Source organism: Lithobates pipiens, unplaced genomic scaffold, assembly GCF_037356315.1.
Source record: "Lithobates pipiens isolate NorthernLeopardFrog02 unplaced genomic scaffold, aLitPip1_a1.2 Scaffold_16, whole genome shotgun sequence".
Taxonomy (NCBI): domain Eukaryota; kingdom Metazoa; phylum Chordata; class Amphibia; order Anura; family Ranidae; genus Lithobates; species Lithobates pipiens.
Window position 1 is genome coordinate 221,916,413 of NW_027507748.1, and position 25,761 is coordinate 221,942,173.

The 25,761-nt window shown below is 42.2% G+C and overlaps 1 protein-coding gene across 4 annotated transcripts in view; it reads right to left on the minus strand.

The window, feature by feature from the left end:
• Window positions 1-25,761, minus strand: part of DCAF6 (DDB1 and CUL4 associated factor 6) — a 208,167-nt gene that overhangs the window by 52,029 nt on the left and 130,377 nt on the right. For 3 of the 4 annotated variants that reach the window (XM_077481105.1, XM_077481103.1, XM_077481104.1), the window contains exon 12: window positions 17,489-17,545. The exons of the other annotated variant lie outside the window; for it this stretch is intronic. In XM_077481105.1, the coding sequence (XP_077337231.1) occupies window positions 17,489-17,545 (57 nt within the window). The remainder of the gene's footprint in view (window positions 1-17,488; window positions 17,546-25,761) is intronic. 4 annotated transcript variants of the gene reach the window in all.

A 25,761-nucleotide genomic window follows, 5' to 3' on the forward strand; every position in this document is an offset into this window, starting at 1 on the left:
ACACAGTCATGTGACTTTAGACTGTTCTACAAATTTCTGTTAGGTCTCACGTTCTGGTGGGCTATACAGCCTAACTCCTTTGCACTGAACAGGGATATATACTCTCTAACTTTCTTCCTGCCATCTTTGATCAGACCTTCCAGTCCTTGGTTCAAGTGAATAATTCACAATTATCTGTACTGGAAACAGACATCCCCTCCCCAAAAAGCATTTGGCAATGTAAAATCAAAGAAATCTATGAAATGGATGACTTTATTGCCTAGTGTTTAGGCATAAGGTAGAGCAGTTGCTCAAGACCTGGTTTTGCTGGATTAGATATACTTTTTCCTCCAATGATTCTGTGGATCTCGCTACCCGATGGGTGTTCTTGTACTTTAGGGCTGACCTGAAACTGGATTTTTTCTGACAACACTCATTTGAAATCTGCAGACATGACCAGTCTGTAGACTGTTACAAATCAGTAATCACGGAGGACACTGAAGGTTCTTCCGTCCCCCTCTCCTATCTCAATTTTTTTTTCTTTCGAGAAAAAAAGGCACCTATATCAGAAGTCAATTGGGGTTTATGGGATCTGATCCATGCAAGATAAACCTATAACCTCCCACCAGAAGCATGTAAATTGTGTACTTCTGCAGATAACTAGACTTGACCAGATCCCCATCTATACCTAAAGATGGACCTATATTGTTGCTTGGGTAATGACTTTGTATGCCTTTTTCATATTTCAGCTGTTATCTTTTTGCCATTTATTTTTGCTCTACTCTGATTGCTGCTTCTGCAAAAACTAAAAATAAATAAAAGAAGCTGAAAACAGAGGAAACGGTGTACAGGCCAATTTAAAATAGGATTAAAAAATTCAGGACAGATGATGCTATAGCATTCTAGGATCAGAGCTAGAGCCAAGCAGCTAAATACAAAGTTATGATACATACATGTGAACTGTTTTACCTAATAAAGGTTTTGTAATTCTGTTCAGTTACTCTTCAGATTAACAGACCACTGCCAGACAGGTCTCTGGCTTGAAAGAACTACAGATAAAGCAATGCAGCTTTGTGAGGCTTTTGCCCCAGTCTGATTGGATGGTAAAAGAGATGCAGTTCACTAGTGAGGTATCTATTTACTTCATCCCACCAGTTGAAAGGAGCGGTGAACAAAGCAATACAATCTGTTTGGCTTAAAGTACTATCTCCTGTTACAATTTGTATTAAGAACCAAGAACTGAGGTTATACCCCACAGGCACCATTCAGAATACAATTTTTAGATTTATACCATTATCCAGAACATTTACCTGGTGGCACAATAAATATGAACACTTTTAGTTATTTTTCAATAGCAGTTATTAAAACATTTTTAGTCATAAACATCGTCATGATGGATACACCTCAAAATATCATATTTTAATTTAGACTGTTAAAATCTGAGTCAGCGCTCCTCAAAGATCACTTCCCCTCATAACAGAATTAGGTGAATAAGTTATACGACCCATTGTCAAGCTAGGAGGCAATGAACAGAACTCACGTTGATGTTGAATAAACAGAGACCTGATGAGAAATCAGTTGACAAAAAGTCAGAATGGGTGGTCAGACCGACGTTACGAAACTTTTAATTCAAGGAAGGCTTGGCTAAATATGCCCTATTGTTTCAGAAGGTGATATTGCCTTCCTAGTCAAACCCCGATGTTGACTCAGGCTTTTTGCCCAGACAATTCCTGAGAGGCAATGTTAATATTACACCAATTGACACACACAGACAAATCTCAGAACCGTGACTAAATTGCCTGACAGGAGAGATGGTTTGAACATTTAATACATGATATGATATTATATCTATATCGACATATATTTACCATACATGTATGAATGATCATAAGTGATGCAAATGCTATACGTCAAACTTTTAAGAAAACACTGATGACCTGTATACATGTTGCATTATAAATACATGTGATATTAAAAGTAAGAATCTGATGTTTTAATATAGGATGAAGGAAGAACTGTGTTTTAGATAACTGCACGGTTGTAAATACATAGAAACCGTAATCACATCTACATAAAATTACATATACGTTTTCCTAGGATTGGCAAGAGTCATGCATTTGTCCATATAAGTATCCATTGTGTGTACATTAATAAAATGCTTACTAAATGATTATATTTTATACTAATTGCTGGGGTTTCATAAACAATTTATACATATATTCATAGCCCAATATATAGATAATACCCTGTATGAAAGAAAACATTTTTCTTTTAACAAATAAGTAACAGATTTTTGTCCTCAGACACACCCGCTGGCTGAAGATAATATTACCCAATTGTACCAGGTAAATCATTAGAATTCCCCAACCAATGGAGAGTGAGACAAAACCTTCTGGGCTCAGCTGATAATTTTATGAGCTTATTGTCCCAAAATGGTATAAAAGGTCGTGAGCGCCCTAAGGAAGAGAGACAAACCCATACACCAGATGCACCCCTATATGATCAAGAAGTATGCTGATATCTGACCACTACCCATCTTGTTGGACCTTGTGACTGGAACCACTCAATGTGCTTAGAGATTGGCGGACATCTCCCCCTTTTAAACTGATCGATAAGATGCAGATCATACAGATTATATTCATTTTCTCTCTCAAAATCGTAGGGATTATATTTTTAGGTTATGTATTGACATTTATAGACTGTCTAGGGTGTACATTACTATAAACGTGTTTTAGGAAATTCAGATAAAACATTTACATCAATTTATAATTCTGGGGTCTCATAGAGAGTTTTATTGCTCCATTTAATTTTAGTAGCTCTGTTGTTTTAAAACTTTTTTCAAATTGGCAAGATTGTTCTGTTGACACTGTGAGACACACTTTGGATACCTTCTGGCCAGAGAAATTCTAAGGACTGTTTCCCTGAGGGACAAGGGATATTGCGTTCTTGAATATAAAGCGGAAATTACAGCACATATTTTTTCAAAAAGACCAAACTGGACTCCCTTGAGTAATTATATTTCGATTTAGTTTCATTGCTGTATTGATGTTTTAGTAATGTATGTGTGCAATATCAATCACCAAAAAATATAGTTCTGTATGAAATTGTATTAATATACTCTTTAATTAATAAAGTCAAATTATTTACTTATTAATTTTGTTGGGAGATATTTATACTTTGGTAAGAAAACCCCATAAATTAAACTCAGGAAAAGATTGTGGTATGCACTGACATTCTGAACCAAGCTCCCAAAATTATCGTAAGGCTGGAGGAACTGAAATATAAAACAGTGAGATCTTAATTAAGATTCCATACCACACTCACAACAACATTATAGAAGGAACTTGAATGTAAAGGCTCTTGATCCACAGATGTTTCTACCTCCTACTAACACAGAAAACATTTCCCAACAGGGGTAAGCAACCTGGGCACTGTAGCTCTGATGAAATTACAAATCCTATCATTCCTCTGGGATTCATGCCTGTGGCTGTCAAGTTTTGCAATTCCTCATGGGATTTGTAATTTACCGATAGCTGGAGTGCCTCTGCTGCAGGTGGTTAGTCCTTTTTGAATCCCATTTAAAGTTCAATACAACCCATCATTGGTAGCGGTAGTGGTAGTAGTAGTAGTAGTTAATCCAAGCGCAATAATGATATGGAATGTGCAATAAAATCATAGCAATGCATTAGTTACCAGTTTTAGGTAGACGGATCAGTAAAATGTGTTTTTGCAGCTTGAACATCATTTATAAGAAAAAAATAAAAAAAATAAAAAAAATAAAAACTTACAGTTTTTAAAAGCTGAAGCTCAGTACATTGATTTACTGTTCATAACACTTAATATGGTGGTACAAATTTATGAACTAGCCCTACAGTAAATAATAAAAAAAAATAACCTAAAATGTCTGTCCTACAATTCACGCTTTCACGCTAAGAAAAGTGCCTGAAAAGCTCACGAAAACCTATTTTCATTAAAATCAATGAATTCTTTCACACCGGGGCAGTGTGCTGGCAGGGTGGTGAAAAAACACCCCCTTCCATTGAAATGAATGGAAAGCACTTTAACCACTTCAATACCAGGCACTTAAACACCTTCCTGCCCAGACCAATTTTGAGCTTTCAACGCTGTCGCACTTTGAATGACAATTGCGCGGTCATGCTACACTGTACCCAAATGAAATTTTTATCATGTTTTTCCCACAAATAGAGCTTTCTTTTGGTGGTATTTGATCACCTCTGTGGTTTTTATTTTTTGCTAAACAAATAAAAAAATACCGAAAATTTTGAAAAAAAAAAATGTTTTTTTTTTGTTTCAGTTTTAAAACTTTGCAAATAAGTAAGTTTTCTCCTTCACTGATGGGCACTGATGGGGTTACACTGATGGGCAATGATAAGGCGGCACTGATGGGCACAGATGAGGTGGCACAATGAAGTGGCACTGATGAGGTGGCATTGATGGACACCGATGTGGCACTGATAGGCGGCACTGATGGGTGGCACTGATGGGCGACACGGATGGGCACTGATAGGTGGCACAAATTGGCACTGATAGCTGGCACAGATTGGCATGGATGGGCATGGATAGGTGGCACAGGTGGGCATGGGTTAGTCGGCACAGGTGGGCATGGGTAGGCGGCACAGGTGGGCATGGGTAGGCGGCACAGGTGGGCATGGGTAGGCACTGATAGGCGGCACAGATGGGAACTGATAGGTGGCATTGTATTATAATATATTGTACTAATGGATGCCAATCAGTGCCAATCAATAATGCATGCCAATCAGTGATGCCCATTGTGGGCACTGATTGGCATCCATTATGGGCACTGATTGGCATCCATTGTGGCACTGACTGGAATCCCTGGTGGTCTAGGGTGGCATACCTTGTCCTTGGCATCCCTGGTGGTCTGGTGGCATCCCTGGTGGTCCAGTGTGGGCATCCTCGGGGGTGCTGTGCTGATAATCGATCAGCACAGACCCCCCCTGTCAGAGGAGCAGCCGATCGGCTCTCCTCTACACGCGTCTGACAGACGCGAGTGAGGAAAAGCCGATCACCGGCTTTTCCTATTTACACTGTGATCAGCCGTGATTGGGCACGACTGATCACGTGGTAAAGAGTCTCCGTCGGAGACTCTTTACCGAGATCGTAGTTGCCGGGTGTCAGACTGACACCCCGCAACAACGATCGCCGCGATGCGTGCCCCCGGGGGCGCGCAGCGGCTCATAATCCTGATCACGTCATAGGACGTCCGGTCAGGATTATGCAACCACTTTGCCGCCGTCAATTTGCTATAGGGCGGGCGGCAAGTGGTTAAAAGCCCCTGGAAAAGCTCTTCAAAAGCACTTAGTGTTTTACTGGCAGTTTACAAGCGCCTCGGTGTGAAAGGGGCCTTAGAATCTGTTGCTATGGGTGTGACCGATTCTAAAATGATTACCATCAGTTGCAGACAAGCAAACTAACTGTAATTAAGACTAATTTGGACTAGAAAAATTAAAATCGAGACAAAAAAAAAATAGTAAAAATTCTGAACATCTTTACTGTATCAATGCAAAATATAATTCAACATCGCAATTTAATTGAATGGACACATGCTGTAGTTTATCCACTCAAGGACCGCCGAATGGCAATGTACGTCGGCACAATGACACCGACAGGCACAAGCACGTACATGTACGTGCTTGCCTTCCAGCGGGTGGGGGGTCCGATCGGACCCCCTCCCGCTGGCTGCGGCGGTCCGTTTCGCTTCAGGAGCGATCCGGAATGAGGGGATGGCCGTTGGTTTCTGGCCATCCCCTCTCGATTGCTCCTGGCGAATGAGAAGCTTCCCCCGCCTGTGTAGTGTAAACACAGGCAGGAAGGAAGTGATGTCATTCTCCTCAGGCCGGTCTTTTTTGACCGGACTGCGAGGAGAACACATAGTAAGTGCACCAAACACTACACTGACATGTAGGTACACATAGGCACACAAATCACCACCCGATTAGTGTCATTGGTGATGCTGGATAGCCAGTTAATTATTTCGTTATTTAGGTTCCCCGTCAGGTTTTTATATAGCGTCCGGGACCCCCATATACTACCTAATAAAGGTTTTAACCCCCTGATTGCCCCCAGGTAACCCTTTCACCCCCTTTTGCCAGTGTCACTAAGCGATCATTTTTCTGATCGCTGCATTAGTGTCACTGGTGCCGCTAGGTAGCTAGTTATTTTTTTAGGTTCACCGCCAGGTTTTTATAGCGCTAGGTACCCCCATATACTACCTAATAAAGATTTTAACCCCGATTGCCCCTAGAGTTAACCCTTTCACCAGCGATCACCGTATAAGTGCCACTGGTGATGCTGGTTAGCCAGTTATTTAGGTTCCCCATCATGTTTTTATATAGCGTCAGGGACCCCCATATACTACCTAATAAAGATTTTAACCTCCTGATTGCCCCTAGTTAACCCTTTCACCAGTGATCACCGTATAAGTGTTACAGGTGACTCTGGTTAGTTTGCTTTTTTATAGCATCAGGGCACCCACCATTTATTACCCAATAAAGGTTTAACCCCCTGATCACCCGGCGGGTGATATCAATTAGTTTTTAGGGTCAGGGTCTGCGTCGCCCCAGGCAGCGCTAGGTTAGTGCCAGTACCACTAACACCCACGCGCAAAGCATACACCTCCCGTAGTGGTATAGTATCTGAACAGATCAATATCTGATCAGATCTATACTAGCGTCCCCAGCAGTTTAGGGTTCCAAAAAATGCATTGTTAGCGGGATCAGCCCAGATACCGGCTAGCACCTGCATTTTGCCCCTCCGCCCAGCCCATTAAAGTGCAGTATCGATCGATCACTGTCACTTACAAAACACTAAACACATAACTGCAGCGTTCGCAGAGTCAGGCCTGATCCCTGCGATCGCTAACAGTTTTTTTTGGTAGCGTGCTTGGTTTTCGGGGTCCTGTACGCGGCTAGGCTCCCAAAAAGTCCCCCAAAAAGTACATGTGGTATCCCCGTACTCGGGAGAAGCAGCAGAATTTATTTTGGGGTGCAATTTCACTTATGCCCATAGCATGTGTGAGCAATATATAATTTAGTGGCAACTCTGTGCAAAAAAAATAAAAAATTCCTGCAACTTGAGGCAAAATATAAAATATTTCATGGACTCAACATGCCTCTCAGTAAATAGCTTGGGGTGTCTACTTTCCAAAATGGGGTCATTTGGGGGGGGGGGAGGGTTGTGCTATTTTGGCATTTTATGGCCTTCGAAACTGTGATAGGTAGTGAGGAGTGAAATCAAAAATTTGCACCCTTAGAAATCCTGAAGGCAGTGATTGGTTTTCGAGGTCCCGTACGCGGCTAGACTCCCAAACAGTCCCACATATGTGGTATCCCCATACTCAGGAGAAGCAGAATATATTTTGGGGTGCAATTCCACATATAACTATGGCATGTGTGAGCAATATATCATTTAGTGACAACTTTTAGTAAACTTTTTTTTTGGGTCATTATTCAATCACTTGGGACAAAAAAAAATATTCAATGGGCTCAACATGCCCCTCAGCAATTTCCTTGGGGTGTCTACTTTCCAAAATGGGGTCATTGGGGGGGGGGGGGGGAATTTGTACTGCCCTGCCATTTTAGCACCTCAAGAAATGAGATAGGAGGTCATAAATTAAAAGCTGTGTAAATTCCAGAAAATGTACTCTAGTTTGTAGACGCTATAACTTTTGCGCAAACCAATAAATATACGCTTAGTGACATTTTTTACTAAAGACATGTGGCTGAATACATTTTGGCCTAAATGTATGACTAAAATTTCGTTTATTCAATTTTTCTTATAACAAAAAGTAGAAAATATCTTTATTTTATTTTTTTTAATTTTCAGTCTTTTTCCTTTTATATATCGTAAAAAATAAATATCGCAGAGGCAATCAAATACCATCAAAAGAAAGCTCTATTTGTGGGAAGAAAAGGACGCAAATTTTGTTTGGGTACAACATTGCATGACCGCGCAATTACCAGTTAAAGCAGCGCAGTGCGAAATTGTAAAAAGACCTCTGGTCCTTAGGCTGACAATTGATCCGGGGCTTAAGTGGTTATTGGAGCTGCTTCACATCTTTCGGATATTTATTAATTGCAGACTTAAATACTGGTAGCTTAATAAAAAAAAGATCTTCACTCATTTACGGTGCATCCAACATTCAGAAATGCATTCAAGTTAACTTGTATTGAGAAAATAAGGAGACTAGTATTCTTAAAATGATAGTTGCCTGAAGGTCATGCTGGTTCTGGACATTTTCATGGAAAAAGCATTCAAATAAGGAATTCCAATTTCACACAGACTCAGAGCCACAGACGGCCAGGCAACTAGTATCTTAGAAGGAGGGAATCAATGGTAGCCCCCTATTTAAGTACGGGTTAAAGAGGAATTGAACTCTTGAAGCTGTGTTCAAGAAAAAAATATAGGTATAAGGCAGCAGAATTTCTTTTGGTCCTCTGCAGCTGACCATTCCCCATTAATGACTTACCATGCCTTAACATTCCAGCCAAAAGGTAGACTTTTTAGGGTATTGTTTAGACACAATTAGCATTTCTAAAATGTTTGCTATAACATAGCAAATTTTGGTTTGTGTACACATCATGAATTTTCTAATGAAAGGAATTCCTTTTACAAAGTAGCCAGGTGCAATCAAAGTACAGCAAAGGAGACATTCTGCTAAAAATGCATAGTATGTATATAAACCTAAACACTTTATACATTGGTATCATTCCTACATGTTCAACTCTAGACATGCTACTGTTAGGTAAATATACTGCATTCAGTGTCACTTACAGTACATGCCACAATGAAAAAACTACTCTAGACAGTGAAAGTATCACATGCACACATAAATGTCAATGACATGGGGAAAAAAGTCACATATTCAACCACACGGATAATGCTATAACTTAGTAGGTGAATCAGGTAACATCTAATGACAGAAAAGATTGCACACATTTGCAGACACAAATTGGGACATGGGTACAATAATGTGTAGAGAATAATAATCACCACAAGCATATACAAAATAAGAAAAAAAAAAAAAAGGAAAAGTGAAGGTTTGATTTAAATTTCATTAGATACCCAACCCCAACCTATGTGTTATTCTAAAACATATATAAGATATATATCTTATATTTGTCAAAAAAATATTTTTGCAGAAGGGTAGTTAGGAGTACTATCCTGGGCAACAGCTTCAAAGAAGACTACCAAATCATAGCTGCAGTTTGTCTTGGCTGTGAGAACTTTCCTGAGACAAGCAATGGCAAGGAGAATGCAGAAGAAGGGGGAAGAGAAGCTGGCCTCTGCATTCCTCTTGCTGTTGCTTGTCTCAGGATAGTGCTCACAGCCAAGACAAGCTGCAGCTATGAATCAAGCACCTTCTTCAAAGCTGTTCTTTGATTGGCCATGGCAGGAAGGGAGGGGGGAAGGTCAGGTATTCATTCCTTGGTTTAGAAAGCACTTTAAAACATGGGACATAGTACTATACAGTGGTGTGAAAAAGTGTTTGCCCCTTCATCATTTCCTGTTCCTTTGCATGTTTGTCACACTTAAGTGTTTCGGAACATCAAACCAATTTAAACAATAGTCAAGGACAACACAAGTAAACACAAAATGCAATTTGTAAATGAAGGTGTTTATTATTAAAGGTGAAAAAAAATCCAAACCATCATGGCCCTGTGTGAAAAAGTGATTGCCCCCTAAACCTAATAACTGGTTGGGCCACCCTTAGCAGCAACAACTGCAACCAAGCGTTTGCGATAACGTGCAATGAGGCTTTTACAGCGTCCTGGAGGAAATTTTGGCCCACTCATCTTTGCAGAATTGTCCTAATTCAGTTACATTAGAGGGTTTTCGAGCATGAACGGCCTTTTTAAGGTCATACCACAACATCTCAATAGGATTCAGGTCAGGACTTTGGCTAGGCCACTCCAAAGTCTTCATTTTGTTTTTCTTCAGCCATTCGGTGGTGGACTTGCTGGTGTGTTTAGGATCATTGTCCTGCTGCAGAACCCAAGTTGGTTTCAGCTTGAGTACACGAACAGATGGTCGGACATTCTCCTTCAGGATCTCTTGGTAGACAGCAGAATTCATAGTTCCTTTTATCACGGCAAGTCTTCCAGGTCCTGAAGCAGCAAAACAGCCCCAGACCATCACACTACCACCACCATATTTTACGGTTGGTATAATGTTCTTTTTATGAAATGCAGTGTTCCTTCTACGCCAGATATACTTGGACGCACACCTTCCAAAGAGTTCCACTTTTGTCTCATCAGTCCACAGAATGTTGTCCCAAAAGTCTTGGGGATCATCAAGATGTGTTGTGGAGAAATTGAGACGAGCTTTGATGTTCTTTTTGCTCAGCAGTGGTTTTCTCCTTGGAACTCTGCCATGCAGGCCATTTTTGCCCAGTCTTTTCCTGATGGTGGAGGCATGAACGCTGACCTTAACTGAGGCAAGTGAGGCCTGCAGTTCCTTGGACGTTGTTGTGGGGTCTTTTGTGACCTCTTGGATGAGTCGTCGCTGAGCTCTTGGGGTAATTTTGGGCGGCCGGCCACTCCTGGGAAGGTTCACCACTGTTCCATGTCTTCGCCATTTGTGGATAATGGCTCTCACTGTGGTTCGCTGGATTCCCAAAGCTTTGGAAATGGCTTTATAACCCTTTCCAGACTGATAGATCTCAATTACTTTCTTTCTCAATTGTTCCTGAATTTCTTTGGGTCTCGGCATGATGTGTAGCTTTTAAGGATCTTCTGGTGGACCTTACTGTGTCAAGCAGCTCCTATTTAAGTGATGCCTTGATTGTGAACAGGTGTGGCAATAATCAGGCCTGGGTGTGGCTAGAGAAATTGAACTCAGGTGTGGACAACCACAGTTATAGTACGTTTTAACAAGGGGGGCAATCACTTTTTCACACAGGGCCATGATGGTTTGGATTTTTTTTCACCTTTAATAATAAACACCTTCATTTACAAATTGCATTTTGTGTTTACTTGTGTTGTCCTTGACTATTGTTTAAATTGGTTTGATGTTCCGAAACACTTAAGTGTGACAAACATGCAAAGGAACAGGAAATGAGGAAGGGGGCAAACACTTTTTCACACCACTGTATGTACTTTGCCCCATAGGAGACAGAAATCTAAAATACAAATTCTAATGCTAAATCACCTTTAACCACCTCAGTACAGGGCACTTACACACTCTTCCTGCCCAGACCAATTTTCAGCTTTCAGCACTCTTACAGCTTGAATGACAATTACTCAGTCATGCAACACTGTACCCATATGAAACCTGTGCCCTTTTTTTCACACCAACAGAGCTTTCTTTTGGTGGTATTTAATCACTAGTGGGTTTTTAAATTTTTTGTGCTATACATAAAAAAAGACCGTAAATTTTGTGAAAAAAATGCCTTTTTCTTTGTTTCTGTCATAACATTTTGCCAATTAGTAATTTTTCTTCATAAAATATGGCCACAATTTATACTGCTACATATCTTTGGTAAAAATAACCCAGATTAGTGTATGTTATTTGGTCTGCAAACTATGGTGCTAATCACTGAAAAATTATCTCATCAGGCCTTCAGTACATCAGGTTTATCTAATTTCTTGAGACAATAACAAGTCAGGAAAGTACAAATACCCCTCAAATGACCCTTTTTTACAAAGTAGACATTCCAAGGTATTACATAAGTAGCATGGTGAGTTTTTTTTAAGTTGTCACTTTTTCCCACAATCCTTTGAAAATTACGATTTATTTATTTTTCTACAAAATTGTCATAGTATCAGATTATTTCTCACACACAGCATATGCATACAACAAATTACACCCCAAAATACATTCTGCTACTCTTCGAGAGTACGGCGATACCACAGGTGTGAGACTTTTACACAGCCTGGACACATACAGAGGCCCAACATTGAAGTGGCACTTTCAGGCGTTCTAGGAGCATAACTGACATCTCATTTCTCAACCCCCTATTACACTTTTGAAGGCACTGGAGCACCAGGACAATGGAATTGCCCACAAAATTACCCCATTTTGGAAAGCAAACTCTCCAACGTATAATCTATGAGACGCCAAAGGCGAATCCACTTTGCACTGCAAGTGTACTTGGAAGTGCAGTCACTCTAAATCTAAGGGGTAGATCTGAAATGAGTGGAAGCTCTGCTGATTTTATCATCCAATCACGCGCAAGCTAAAATGCTGTTTTTTATTTTCCTTGCATGTCCCCCTTTGATCTACTGTGACTTTACTGCTAAGTGCACTTTCAGTGCAAAGTGGATTTTCCTTTCGTAAATAACCCCAAATGAGTCTTTTTAACAGTTCATTTTAATCCAGACGTTTTTGGGCGTTTTTTTTACACAAAGTTGTCAATTTATAAGATATTTCCAACACATAGCATGTATATAGCAAAAATGAAACCCCAAAACACATTCTGCTACTCTTCCCGAGTATGGCGATACCACATGTGTAAGACTTTTACACAGCCTGGCCACATACAGAGGACCAACATTGAAGTAGTACCTTCAGGCGTTCTAGGAGCATAAATTACACATCTCATTTCATTCCGACCCATTACACTTTTGAAGGTCCTTGAGCACCAGCCCAGTGGAATTACCCACAAAATGACCCCATTTTGGAAAGCAAACACCCCAAGTATATTCTATGAGGCATGGGCTGCAGGATAGGTACTCGGGTACTCCAATGGGCTGGAGACAGGTACTCGGGTACTCCGATGGGCTGGAGACAGGTACTCGGGTACTCCGATGGGCTGGAGACAGGTACTCGGGTACTCCGATGGGCTGGAGACAGGTACTCGGGTACTCCGATGGGCTGGAGACAGGTACTCGGGTACTCCGATGGGCTGGAGACAGGTACTCGGGTACTCCGATGGGCTGGAGACAGGTACTCGGGTACTCCGATGGGCTGGAGACAGGTACTCGGGTACTCCGATGGGCTGGAGACAGGTACTCGGGTACTCCGATGGGCTGGAGACAGGTACTCGGGTACTCCGATGGGCTGGAGACAGGTACTCGGGTACTCCGATGGGCTGGAGACAGGTACTCGGGTACTCCGATGGGCTGGAGACAGGTACTCGGGTACTCCAATGGGCTGGAGACAGGTACTCGGGTACTCTGTTCATGATCATTTAGTGATCGGCTGTGAAAGGATCACAGCCGGTCACGTGGTAAACAGCCACTGGCCAATGGCTGTTTACCCCCGTTGGTGACAAACAATGTTCCCGGGAACACGCCGCCACCGACATGATCGCATGCATGCGCCGTGCAAACTGGGGCGGTACCACCTGTGATCGGCTGTGACTTCATCAATATATAGCGCATATAATTGCAGCACTAATCATTGTTATTGAATATTATTAAAAATTACCTTTCCTTTTCAATCTGCAGCTCTGTAATTTTTTGAGAATGCACTGCAATATGGCTACCTGGAGCTGTTCTGTACACAAAGTGTGTACTGACCACTCTCCAGAAACAATCTGCTTGTGTGATTTGCGCACCAATTTTCTCAGAAGTCTGCCTAAGATACAAATCAGATTTCAGGCATCCTCTGCAACAAAAATGTAATTTTTGGAGCGATACTTTCAATAGGAACCCATCTAAAGGAATGCAGGCCCAGCAGATTTCCATAGTGCCCTGCTGCCGCCACACCTGACAGTTAATCAAGAAACCACTCCCATTAGACCTACTCAGAACAGACCGGGATTTCTTCAGAATAACATATGGTAGGAATCTGCAAAGTTTGTTATAATACTTCCAATGTACATAGATCACCCAGAGGCGAATGACACTTTAAATGAAAAGGAGAAGGACTCCTAAAAGTGATTTCACTCTGTATACATTAAAGTGGTTGTAAACCCTTACAAACCACTTTGACCTACAGGTAAGCTTAGATTAGGGCTTACCTGTAGGTCCAAGAAATATCTCCTAAGCCTACACGGTTTAGGAGATATTTACAAAAAAACAGGCACCGCTGTCTACGGCGCATGCGCCACAGACAGGGGAGCGCAGGCACACTGGGCATGCCGCTAACGGCGATATGCCGTTAGTGCCGGCTCCCGTGTGCATGCGCGGGAGTGACATCATCGCTGCTCCGGCACTGTGAGGGGCCGGAGCAGCAATATCCAGAAGATGGATGCTCCATGCTACAGGGGACAGCGGTGACATCGCTGGCTCCTGTGTCAGGTAAGTGACACATAATGGGCTACTATGTGATGCACAGTAGCCCATTATGCTTTACCTTTGCAGGGAGACAAAGAGGAAGTAAACTCATCAGGGTTTACTTCCTCTAACAATTGTCATGTAGGGAAGCTTCTTAGTTCTGCATCTACTCAAGGATATACAACAGAGTAACATACTCAGGCCATGTGGCTGACAATATTGCTAGGAAATTTTGCAGTGATTTTAATGAAGCAAGGAGAGAGGGTGGGTTCCTGACAGGAGGTCCAGAACATCCAAGGTCATTATACTTTACTGCTCCCAAATGGCCACCAATTTCAACAAAAATTTGTTCATGACTTTGGAATACCTGAGGGGCCTGGATATGAAAGTACAATTAATAATGGGTTTACATAACTTAGTAATTCTTCTGTCAGGTTTAACTGATCTCTTTGTTCTTTCTGGGGCAATTTCCCTGGTGATACTGGTTTCTTGGGGGTTTTAGTTATATTGGAAGGGACTGGCTGGTGAACTGCATCTTTATGATGCAGTTCCCACCAGGAGCCTCCTCTTCCTGTTTGGGGAAATTTAGGGAGCACCTCCTGTGGCATGGCTGTCATTCCTGGCTCCTCTGTGTAGTGGGCGGCGGTCAGCGATGCTGCTGGATGGTTCCCCTGTCCCCTTTGGTTAAGGTTGGTCTAATTCAGTTGTGTTTTTTATTTTGATACGGCCTTTATTTGTATTTTTTGTGTGTGTGTTTTATTCAAATTTTTTTTTCAGTGCCTCTGCGGTCTCGTGATAGCCTCCCTCTTCTCTCCTTGGCCTAAGCCTGGTTGGGATTGCATGGAGTGTGAGGTTTTTAACCGCTTCCTGAGCAACTGCCACAGTTATACTGTGACAGGTTGGCTCCCCTCTGCGAGCTGTCATAGCTATACCTCGGCTCACGGGGTTGGGATAGTAGGCACGCGTCTGCTGCACAGCAGGGTTGCTGATGCTCGTGGCGGACGGTCATGACAATTATGACCAGGAGACGCAGAACAGGCACGAGTGTGTGTAAACACACACTCGTGCCTGTTCTGACAGGAGTGACAGATCGTGTGTTCCTATTAGCTAGGAACCACGATCCATCACTTCCATCCCCCTTCAGTTAGAATCACATCTCAGGGAACACAGTTAACCCCTAGATCGCCCCCTAGTGTTAACCCCTTCACTGCCAGTGCCATTTTTACAGTAAATCAATACATTTTTTATAGCATTGATCGATGTATTCATGCCAATGGACCCAAAAAAAGTGTCATAATTGTCCGATGTGTCTGCCATGTCGCAGTCAGGATAAAAATCACAAACAAATAAAAATGCTATAAATCTATCCCCTATTTTGTAGATGTTATAATTTTGAGCAAACCAATCAATATACGCTTATTGCGATTTTTTTTTACCAAAAGAATGAAGAAGAATACATATCAGCCTAAACTGAGAAATTTTTTTTTGTTTATAGAGCAAAATATAAAAACCACAGAAGCAACCAAATACCACCAAAAGAAGGGTCTATGTGTGAAAAAAGGACGTCAATTTTGTTTGGGTACAACGTCACACGACCGCGCAATTGTCAGTTAAAGCAACACAATGCCGAATCGCAAAAAAAAAAAAAAAAGGGCTCTGGTCAGGAAGGGGGTAAATTCTTCCAAGGCTGAAGTGGTTAAAAGAGAAGTATGGGATTTTTTTAAATTACATAATCATACTTGCCTAGGTTGATGCAGCATCGATCCAATGCTGTATCTGTCCCCTGCTGCCTCTTCACTGAGAACTGAGCCACCGAACACTGCCGATGGCTCAGTTCTCTCCCCTCCCCGAGCAGAGAGCGGTTGCCTGTCAATAAGCAGCTCTCCTTCTCTGCTCCTCCATGCTCAGTGGAGTGCTGAGATGTGGAGGGGCAGGGAGCGGCCGTCTCAGCGGCTGACTGAGATGCCCATCAGTCCAGGCACCTGGCGGATCCAGACTTCCAGAGTCGGGATGATGTGGTGCCTGGACTGATCTTGGTGACAGAGAGTGGACTTCAAACGGCTCTCTTTTGAAAACAGGTCACAGGAGAGCATAATGGATTGCACTCCTGTGACCCATAGCAGAAGCCCAGCCGAATGAGTTCTGGCTGGACTTCTCCTTTAATTTCCAATTGAAGGCCGGGTTTCTCATATATCCTTTGTACTTTTCATCTATTACACCCTTTTATAAGTGGTATTATGTACTATAATGGAACATTGATATATATGGAAATCTACCAAGTTTCATATTATTTTTCATTACATCTTTTAATTTTCATCATGAAGGTTCATTGAATTTCCTCCGAGAAAGAGCAAGTCTCGAAACGCACCTGTCATACAGGCAGGATATATTTTCCACAAGGAGCATGGGGTATTATATCTGTAATAATTGAGAGTAAAATGCCTCGCTGCTCTGTGCATTATGTATGGATATGACATAGTTTGTGCATACAATATGTGAGGTTCAATAGTATATGGCCTGTGCAGAGGTTTTTTTTTTTTTTTTGGATTTCATACACAAAAGCATCTGCCCAACACACAGTATTTCAGAAAAATATAGCCAATGAGCCTCAAAAATGCCCTTTGACTGAAGATAAAGTCACTGACTGGTTTTCAGAAGCAGAGGAAACACCCATTAAAGATGCACAGTAGGGTCATTTTTCACCTTTAGCAAGTCACCCATAAGAAATAAGGGATTCAACTTTTTTCTTGCTAGTTTTTTTATGGTACATACAGAAAACTTACACAAGACATTACATCTGATGCCACATAGACATACACAGCGCCCGAGGCATACTTTGACAAGGCATGCGCAGCTCTGGTGCATTAGTGACTCAATGTTATTTATAAAATATGCACTCACTGACTACAGGCATACATTTGGCAACCTAATATAATGCCAATAAGCAGCAGTTTATGTTTGAAAAACAGTTTGGAAAGTTTAATGGAATATTTTTTGGTAATATTTTCTAGTAATGTAACCAGACATCTACAAGCATTATAGCAAACTGTCAAACTTTTGTATTAAGAACAATGTGGGTAAAATTTGTTGACAATGCCATTAAACAATTTGATTTTTTTTTTTTGATGTCCCAAACAATAACTGCAGCCATGAAAGCAACAAAAATGCATAGTTCTAGTTGGTTATGTGAAGTAGTAACATCATACTTAAAACATTGTAAAGCTGCAATCTACAAACTAATGCAACACTCTTTTTTTTTAATCAAAAACCACACATATACTATACTGCTACTTTTGTATACCACGCACCAAGTCCTTCATCAATTGACATGGATCCAAGCTGTTTGCTAATCACAGAAGTAGAATCTGAAACAAGAGTGATATTTCAGCTAGCTGGAACAGAATTTAAAATTTGGGCACTTTTAAATGACAATCCACTTTTCTTGAAACCTGTTTAAAAAAACTGCTTAATATCAGCATCTGCAGCAGAAGCAGGGGTTAAAGAACCTATTAAAATAATGAAGTGCCAGTCAGAGCTTTGCCGATCACAACAGCAGGAATTCAGGTAACAGTAGGTCTTAACAGCAAACCAGTGGCTTACAGGAAAAGATCTGTGAGGTATGTAGTTTGTATTGAATTCAAAATTAGTGAAGCATACCTTTTATGCTTATAAAAATGGACCAACAATAGATTAAATGTACCCTGCATTCAGTCAGAGCAACAAGAACATCAATGACCATTACCTTAATGACTTAAAGTGGTTGTAAACTCCAATCTTTGACTTGTACCTATAGGTAAGCCTATAATAAGGCTTACTTGTAAGTATGAAAATGTCTCCTAAACATGCACGGTTTAGGAAATTGACTATATATGCAGCTAATGACCTATTCGGTGCATGCGCGCTAAAGGAATGGCCCCCCAGTCCTGTGCCATAAACGGCGGCTCACCGACGTATGTGCAGGAGTGACATCATCGCGGCTTTGCCCAGTCACACAGTCAAAGTCCATACAAGCAGAAGGAAGACGGGTGAAGATGAAAGTGGCCTCAATCGATGACAAAGTGCAGTGCATACTAGCATTATGGCTTTACCTTGCAGGTCAGGAAAAATAAAAAAATAAAAAGGGGGGGGGGGGGGGTAATTGTCAACCAGCGGTTTACTAACATATTAACCTTACCGAGGTTGTGTAAAAAAAAAAAAAAAAAACACATACCCTGCAAGGCAAAAGGCATAATGAGCTAGTATGCATCGCATACTAGCTCATTATGATATACTAAAGTTAGAACGATGCTCTGAATCGGCGTCGGCCCTCCAAGTACAGCGTGGACATTTTACACTGGAGTTACTTCCGTGTTCGTGGTTCCGGTGCTGTAATTGGCTGGAGCCGAGCTGATGTCACTCCAAGAGCTTCCTGTCACAGCACAGCTATTGAAGAAACGGCACCAGCGGCCATTTCTTCAGTGCACATGTGCCCATGACATCGGCAGCAGCGCATATACTGAATATCTCCTAAACAGTGCACGTTTAGGAGATATTTCCAGTACCTACACATTAGCCTTATTATAGTCTTACTTGTAGGTAAAAAGTGGTGTAGCAGGGTTTACAATCACTAACTGCCCACAATCTGTATTTAAAGCAGAGTTCTGGCCACTTTTAAAACTTTGCTCCATCCAGTTCATTCTTGACTGTTAAAAACGCATGTTTTTTACACGGATTTACCACATGGCATATGTATCCTCTTCCTGTGTACCTGGCTGTGACAAGGTACATCATTTCCGGCCACTCACTGGCTCCTGAGAGAGGAATCTCATCAATCCCAGGAGTCAATGGCAATAGCCAGCCACTTGTTTTACTTCCTGGTTCCTAGATTGATACAAGAGGTTTCCATAGTAATGGGACGGGAACTTTCTCCAACGCCGCCATGTCTATGGAAACCTGGCCAACATGCAGTGGGGCGCCCTTCCATCACACTGCACATGCACGAGATCGGGAGGTGTATGCTGGGTAGCCAGCATGCACCGAATCCTGGAGGAGAGACACATCGTGCTTCACATGCCCGCAGTCTAGTTGGCCACGCTGTACAGAAAAGAGAAATAAGTAAGCTATCAATGCTGTACAACAACAGAAAAGGGGACACATTTGAAGATAGCTATATGTGAAAGAACGAGCAGTGACTTTACTGGGAATAATTTTTTTTTTTTTTTAGATAAAAACGTCCAGAACTGCGCTTTAATTATTATTATATAGCTTGAAGCACTACCAACTACAAGTTCTGAGACCATGCTATCACTGGTTTAACACTACCCAAAACCACAAAGATTGGTTCCTGATCATGTAATCATCATCACATGGATAGGATTATTTAAAAAAAACCTGCTCGCTTAACTGCCATTGTGCCTTACACAGAGAAGCACAATAACAGTTGAAGAGGTGCAATAGTTAACTGAGCATACAGACATTGCTTAATGTGGTCTGGGCATCTAGGTTTCAATGACCTCTAGTCATGAAGGGGTAAAATGGACATATACTGAAAGGAAAGAACAGTGTATTTCTAGTGGGAATTTAACCTACAATAGGGCGACAATAACATTTTACATGCTTGTTCCTTTCAAATTTTTGTTATTACATGAAGGTTTACCCCTCTTCCTGCCCAAGCCAATTTTCAGCGCTGTCACTTTTTAAATGACAATTGCGTGGTCATGCTACACTGTACCCAAACAAATTTTTTATCATTTTGATCCCACAAATAGAGCTTTCTTTTGGTGGTATTAGATCACCTTTGTGGTTTTTATTTTTTGCTAAAACAAATTCAAAAAATTTTGAAAAAAAAAAAGTTTTTGTTTGTTATAAAATTTTGTAAAAAAGCAAGTTTTTTCCTCACCGACGGGCACTGATAAGGCGGCACCAATGAGATGGTACTGATGAGGTGGCAATGATAGGCTGCACTGATGGGTAGCTGATTGGCATATCCCAGGTGGTCCTGGGCGGGCATGCGGGGGGGGGGGGGATGGGGTGCTGCGCTGATAATCAGCACAACCCCCCCCCCAGAGCAGCCGATCGGCTTTCCTCACGTCTATCAGACGCAAGTGAGGAAAAGCCAATAAACGGCTCCTGTTTACATTCTGATCAGCCGTGATTGTACACAGCTGATCACGTGGTAAAGAGCCTCCGTCAGAGGCTCTTTACCGAGATCGGTGATGCGGTGTGTCAGACTGACATGCCGCACCACCGATCACAGCTTATCCTGATGGACGTCATATGACATCATTTTGCTATAGGCCGGGCAGGAAGTGCTTAAGGAACATGCATTCCACATTAATAATTATGCTACCAACATTAGCATGTGCTTTAAAATTGCCTCCACATTGCTCCGGTTTCTTCTTGCTGGAGACTGCCATTTTGCTGAAGCTCAGAGCCCCTGAACAGCAGTAAAGTGTGATCTTGATTCTGGTGCGGACCAAAAAACGGTCCTGCTCGAGTCCGAATGCAATGCAAATTCAGCCATACAATCTGTATGGCTGACTTTGCATCGCACAGACATCGCATGTGATTTGCACAGTGGTTTGAATCACATGCGATGTCTGACATCGCAGCAGGGGGAACCGGCCCTTCATCATAAAGCAGAACTAAACGCCCAGGATTGCTAACTGTCACATTTGCTTGTGTCCTCAACCAAACTGTCAAACTATCAAATGGCTGGTTTCCCATAACTGATCACATGTGTAGCACCATGGTAGTTGCATCAACAGAAGCCGCTTCCTTGGCTGTAAAGGATAGGAGGGTTTAATTCCCCTTTAAGTTTGTCAATGCTTAAAAATAAAGAGCAACTGAGCATGTGCAAATTAAGGTGAAAGAGTGTATTACTGGACTTTAAACAGTATAGCCACTTTTTTTAAAATGTTTTTTCATAGCTATACCTGCAAAAGGGGACAGCCTGAAGTGATATAGCAGGACTTCATTTTCTGACTATTCCACTTTACCGATTCCCAACCGCCTCACGCAGATATACTGCGGCAGAAGGGCACGTACAGGCAGAACCACATACTTGTAAGTTGCCCTGTAATAGGCGGCTTGCGGGCACGTGCGCGCCTGCCGGGAGCTTCGCAAGCGTGATCTCGATGTCAGCGGGGATACCCGCGATCGTCTCACAGAGAGGAAGAACAGGGAAATGCTAATGTAAACAAGCATTTTCCCCTGTTCTGCCTAGTGACACTGATCACAACTCCCTGTAATCAGGAGCGGTGATCAGTGTTGTGTCACACACAGCCTCTCTCCCCCAACAGAGAATCACTCCCTAGGACATACTTAACCCCTACAGCGCCACCTAGTGGTTAACTCCTTCACTGCCAGTCACAGTTACACAATAATCAATGCCATTTTAATTGCACTGATCGCTGTATCAATGTGAATGGTTCCAAAATCATGCCAAAAGTGTCCGATCTGTCCACCATAATGTTGTAGTCCGGATAAAAATAGCTGATCGCCGCCTTTACTAATAAAAAAAAAAAATGACTAAAAATGCCATAAAACTATCCCCTATTTTGTAAACGCTATAACTTTTGCTTAAACCAATCAATAAATGCTTATTGCGATTTTATGTAATATGTAGAAGAATATGCATTGGCCTAAACTGAGGAAAAAAAATATTTTTTTTTTTTATATATTTTTGGGGGATATTTATTACCGTATATACTCGAGTATAGGCCGACCCGAATATAAGCCGAGGCCCCCAATTTACCCCCAAAAAACTGGAAAAAATTATTGACTCGTGTATAAGCCGAGGGTGAGACATGCCTGTCCATCCCTGTGTGTCCGTCCATCCCTGTGGGTCCATCCATCCCTGTGTGTGTGTGTGTGTCCATGTGTGTGTGTGTGTGTGTGTGTGTGTGTGTGTGTGTGTGTGTGTGTGTGTGTGTGTGTGTCCGTGCAGCCTACCTGTGTCCAGCCTGCCTGTGTCCGTCCAGCCTGCGTCCCGTCCAGCCTGCGTCCCGTCCAGCCTGCGTCCCGTCCAGCCTGCGTCCCGTCCCGGCCCGGCCCGTCCCGGCCCGGCCCGGCCCGTCCCGAGCCGAGCCTCCGTCCTTCAGCTCTTCGTCGGCGGCCATTCTAGGATTCAAAAGCCGCGCCTCCGTCGGTGATAGGCGGAACACTCAATTTCCCACTGACTGCTGTTCCGCCTATCGGATGTCCGTGATAGGCGGAACACTCAATTTCCCAGCATCCTGTGTTCCGCCTATCACGGGCATCGTCTCATCCTCGTCCGTAGTACGAGGATGAGACGATGCCCGTGATAGGCGGAACACAGGCTGCTGGGAAATTCAGTGTTCCGCCTATCACAGGCGAAGGCGGAGCCGGAGGCGCGGCTTTTGAATTCTAGAATGGCCGCTGTCTGTCTGCTCGACACGCTGATCGAGCGGGCACACAGCGATGACTCGAGTATAAGCCGAGGGGGGCACTTTCAGCCTCAAAAAAGAGGCTGAAAATCTCGGCTTATACTCGAGTATATACGGTATAGCAAAAACTTAAAAATAATGCGTTTTTTAAAAATTGTCGCTATTTTTTTTGTTTATAGCACAAAAATAAAAACCGCAGAGGTAATAAAATACCACCAAAAGAAAGCTCTATCTGTGGGAAAAAAAGGACGTAAATTTTGTTTGGGAGACACATTTCACGACAGCAAAATTGTCAGTTAAAGTGACGCAGTGCCGAATCGCAAAAAGTGCTCTGGTCTTTGGCCAGCCAAATAGTCCGGGGCTTAAGTGGTTAAAGTGTTACTAAACCCAGAACCCTGCAATCCCTATATCTGGTCTCCCACAATACACAGAACATGGAAATGCAATAATTTTAGTAAATATAAACCGCTAAATACTTTTTCTCATCAGTATTTATAGCAGTCTTGTGACTTCTATCAGTGTCTGGCTGAGCACTGGTTAAAGCTTGTAGGAGACGGTTTCATTCTCTGATTGTTCTATGAGGCTGCTCAACTCCGGACAGTGCCATTTGGCCTTGTGCTGATCACATACACCCTCTCAAGAAAAAAAAAAAAACCTCTAGCAAAAAACTGAGCATGTGCAGAGTTCCCGCAAGGCTCTGTACTATCAGGAGGTGGATTGGGGACAGTAAAAAGGAGGATTAGAGAAAACAGAATCAAACTGCCTTTTTACACAATGCAAAGGAATAACCCCTTAGGTGCCACAGTGAGTATAACAAGCATGCTTTACTGCATATACAGACTGATTTTCCTGTTGTGGGATTAGTAACACTTTAACTACTGTTGAGGTATCAGCCCCACAAAGGGCGCTGTTTTTAAAGAGGAGGTCAACCACAGAGTTCAATTGTGAGAAAGAGCAGTAAAAGCACAACCACTGTGTAGCGCTTCAAAGCCGGAAGCAGAGACCCGAGAAAGGAATGAGCAGAAAGGCTGCCTCCATGCACATACATATTTAAAAGTTATAAACAGATTTTTTTTTTTAAACCTTAACATACATGGATATCATTGTTTACATCAAGCTGATGTTTGAGACATACTAGGGTGGATTTACTAAAGCGCTTAGAGCTCTTTCACACTGCGCTGCCTAGGGCGTCAGCGGTAAAGGGGTGCTATTTTTAGTGCCACTTTACTGTAGTTTTAGCGGCGCTATTTGGCCGCTAGCGGGGCAGTTTTAACCCCCCCACCAGCAGCTGAAAAGGGGTTAAATCCGCCCCCAAAACGCTGCTGGAGCGGCGTTTTGGCGGCGGTATCACAATGCTGCCCCATTCATTTCAATGGAGAGCAGCAGTGAAGGAGCGGGGCGTTTACCGCTCCAAAGAACCTGCTGGGAGGACTTTTTCTGACGCCCTGCCGGCGCACCGCTCCAGTGTGAAAGCCCTCCGACTTTCACACTGGAGTGAATGGAGCAGCTGTTTTAGGGTGTTTTGCAGGCGCTATTTTTGACGCTATAATGCCTGAAAAACGCCCCCAGTGTGAAAGGGATCTTAGTAAATGAGATGAAGCTCAGCTGACTTCCATCATCCAATCACAAATGCTGTTTTTTTTTCCTTGCATATAATTGGGTATTCTTTGCAAAGTGAAGACTCCTCATTTACCAAGCTCTTTAGTGAATGCACATGCAAACTGCGCAATCTATTTGCCTTTAGTAAATCCACCTCGCTGTATCTAAAAGACTATACATTACCCTAAACATAAAGCAATAATAAAGGTTTTGCTGGTATGGCCAAATTAAGAGTAATGTCACGTATACAATATCGGAATTCCGGCCAGAAAAAGACAGATGAGAACTTTTCATCGGAAAATGCGACCGTGTTTATGGTCCATCGGACTTTAGCTGTCCAAATTTCCGCCAGCCAAAAATTGATAGCATGTTCTCAATTTTCCAGACGGAAAAACTTTCTATTGGTAATTCCGATCGTGTGTATGCAATTCCGACACGCCAAAAATCATGCATGCTCAATTCAACTACGAGACAGAAGCTATTGGCTACTGGCTATTGAACTTCCTTTTTCTAGTCCCATCATTCGTGTTGTACGTCACCACGTTATAAACTATCGAAATTTGATGTGACCATGTGTAGGCAAGACAGCTTGAGCCGAATTCCGTCGGGAAAACCATCAGAGCTTTTTCCGACGAGAATTCCGATCGTGTGTATGCGGCATAAGAGTAAAAGACAGCCCAAAATACTCTTCCTGGAAAAAAATATGGTTCTGGACTCCGTTTAGTATGGCTCAAATAACCAAAACCTAGATATGGGATTTCTGTTGAAGCCATGTTCAGATTAGTTGATCTCTTCTGCTGCATTTTCTTCAGGACTCAGCACCCTTTGCAGTTTCCTGCAGCATCATTTCAACATTGACACACTGGCATACAGGGCACCCCAACTCCATTGCAATGTATGGATTGGTACCTCACCCGATCCCTCTCCACAAAATAAATTAGCAGTCACTCTAATTGAAAAAGGGACCAGGATACACCAAACTGCTACACAATGAAACTGCTTTACTACAAGAATCTAAAAAAATGGCTTCTCTCTGTGCAGTCAAGGGTGGAAAAGGAACCATTGTAGCACTACCTCAAGGAGATAAAACACATTGGAGTTTATTTATTAAAGGCAAATTCACTTTGCACTACTTAGAAGTGCAGTCACTGTAGATTTTTTTTTTTTTTTTTTTTTTTTTGGGGGGGGGGGGGAACATGCAAGGAAAATTAAAAAAAACTATTTTTGCTTGCACATGATTGTGGGTGATAAAAAACCAGCAGAGCTTCCCCTAATTTCAGCTCTTCCCCTCAGATCTAAAGCAACTGCACTTGTAATGCAAAGTGGATTTGCCTTTAGTAAATCAACCCCATTGTGTCAGTACTAATTATTCCTATATAGTCAAATAGTCAAATTAATCAGTGTTCTTTTTACAACAGCCAAAATGGTTATTCTAGTTTTGGATTCTGGAAGGAAGAGATCTCATTCCAGTTTTTATTACTTCTGTCTTACTGGGGAGAATTACTTTATGGCAGTTATGTAGAGTCTGCCATATTCTAACATAAAGGCATCATCAGAATAGGAAGTGAGGACATTATTCCAACAGGGACACAGCA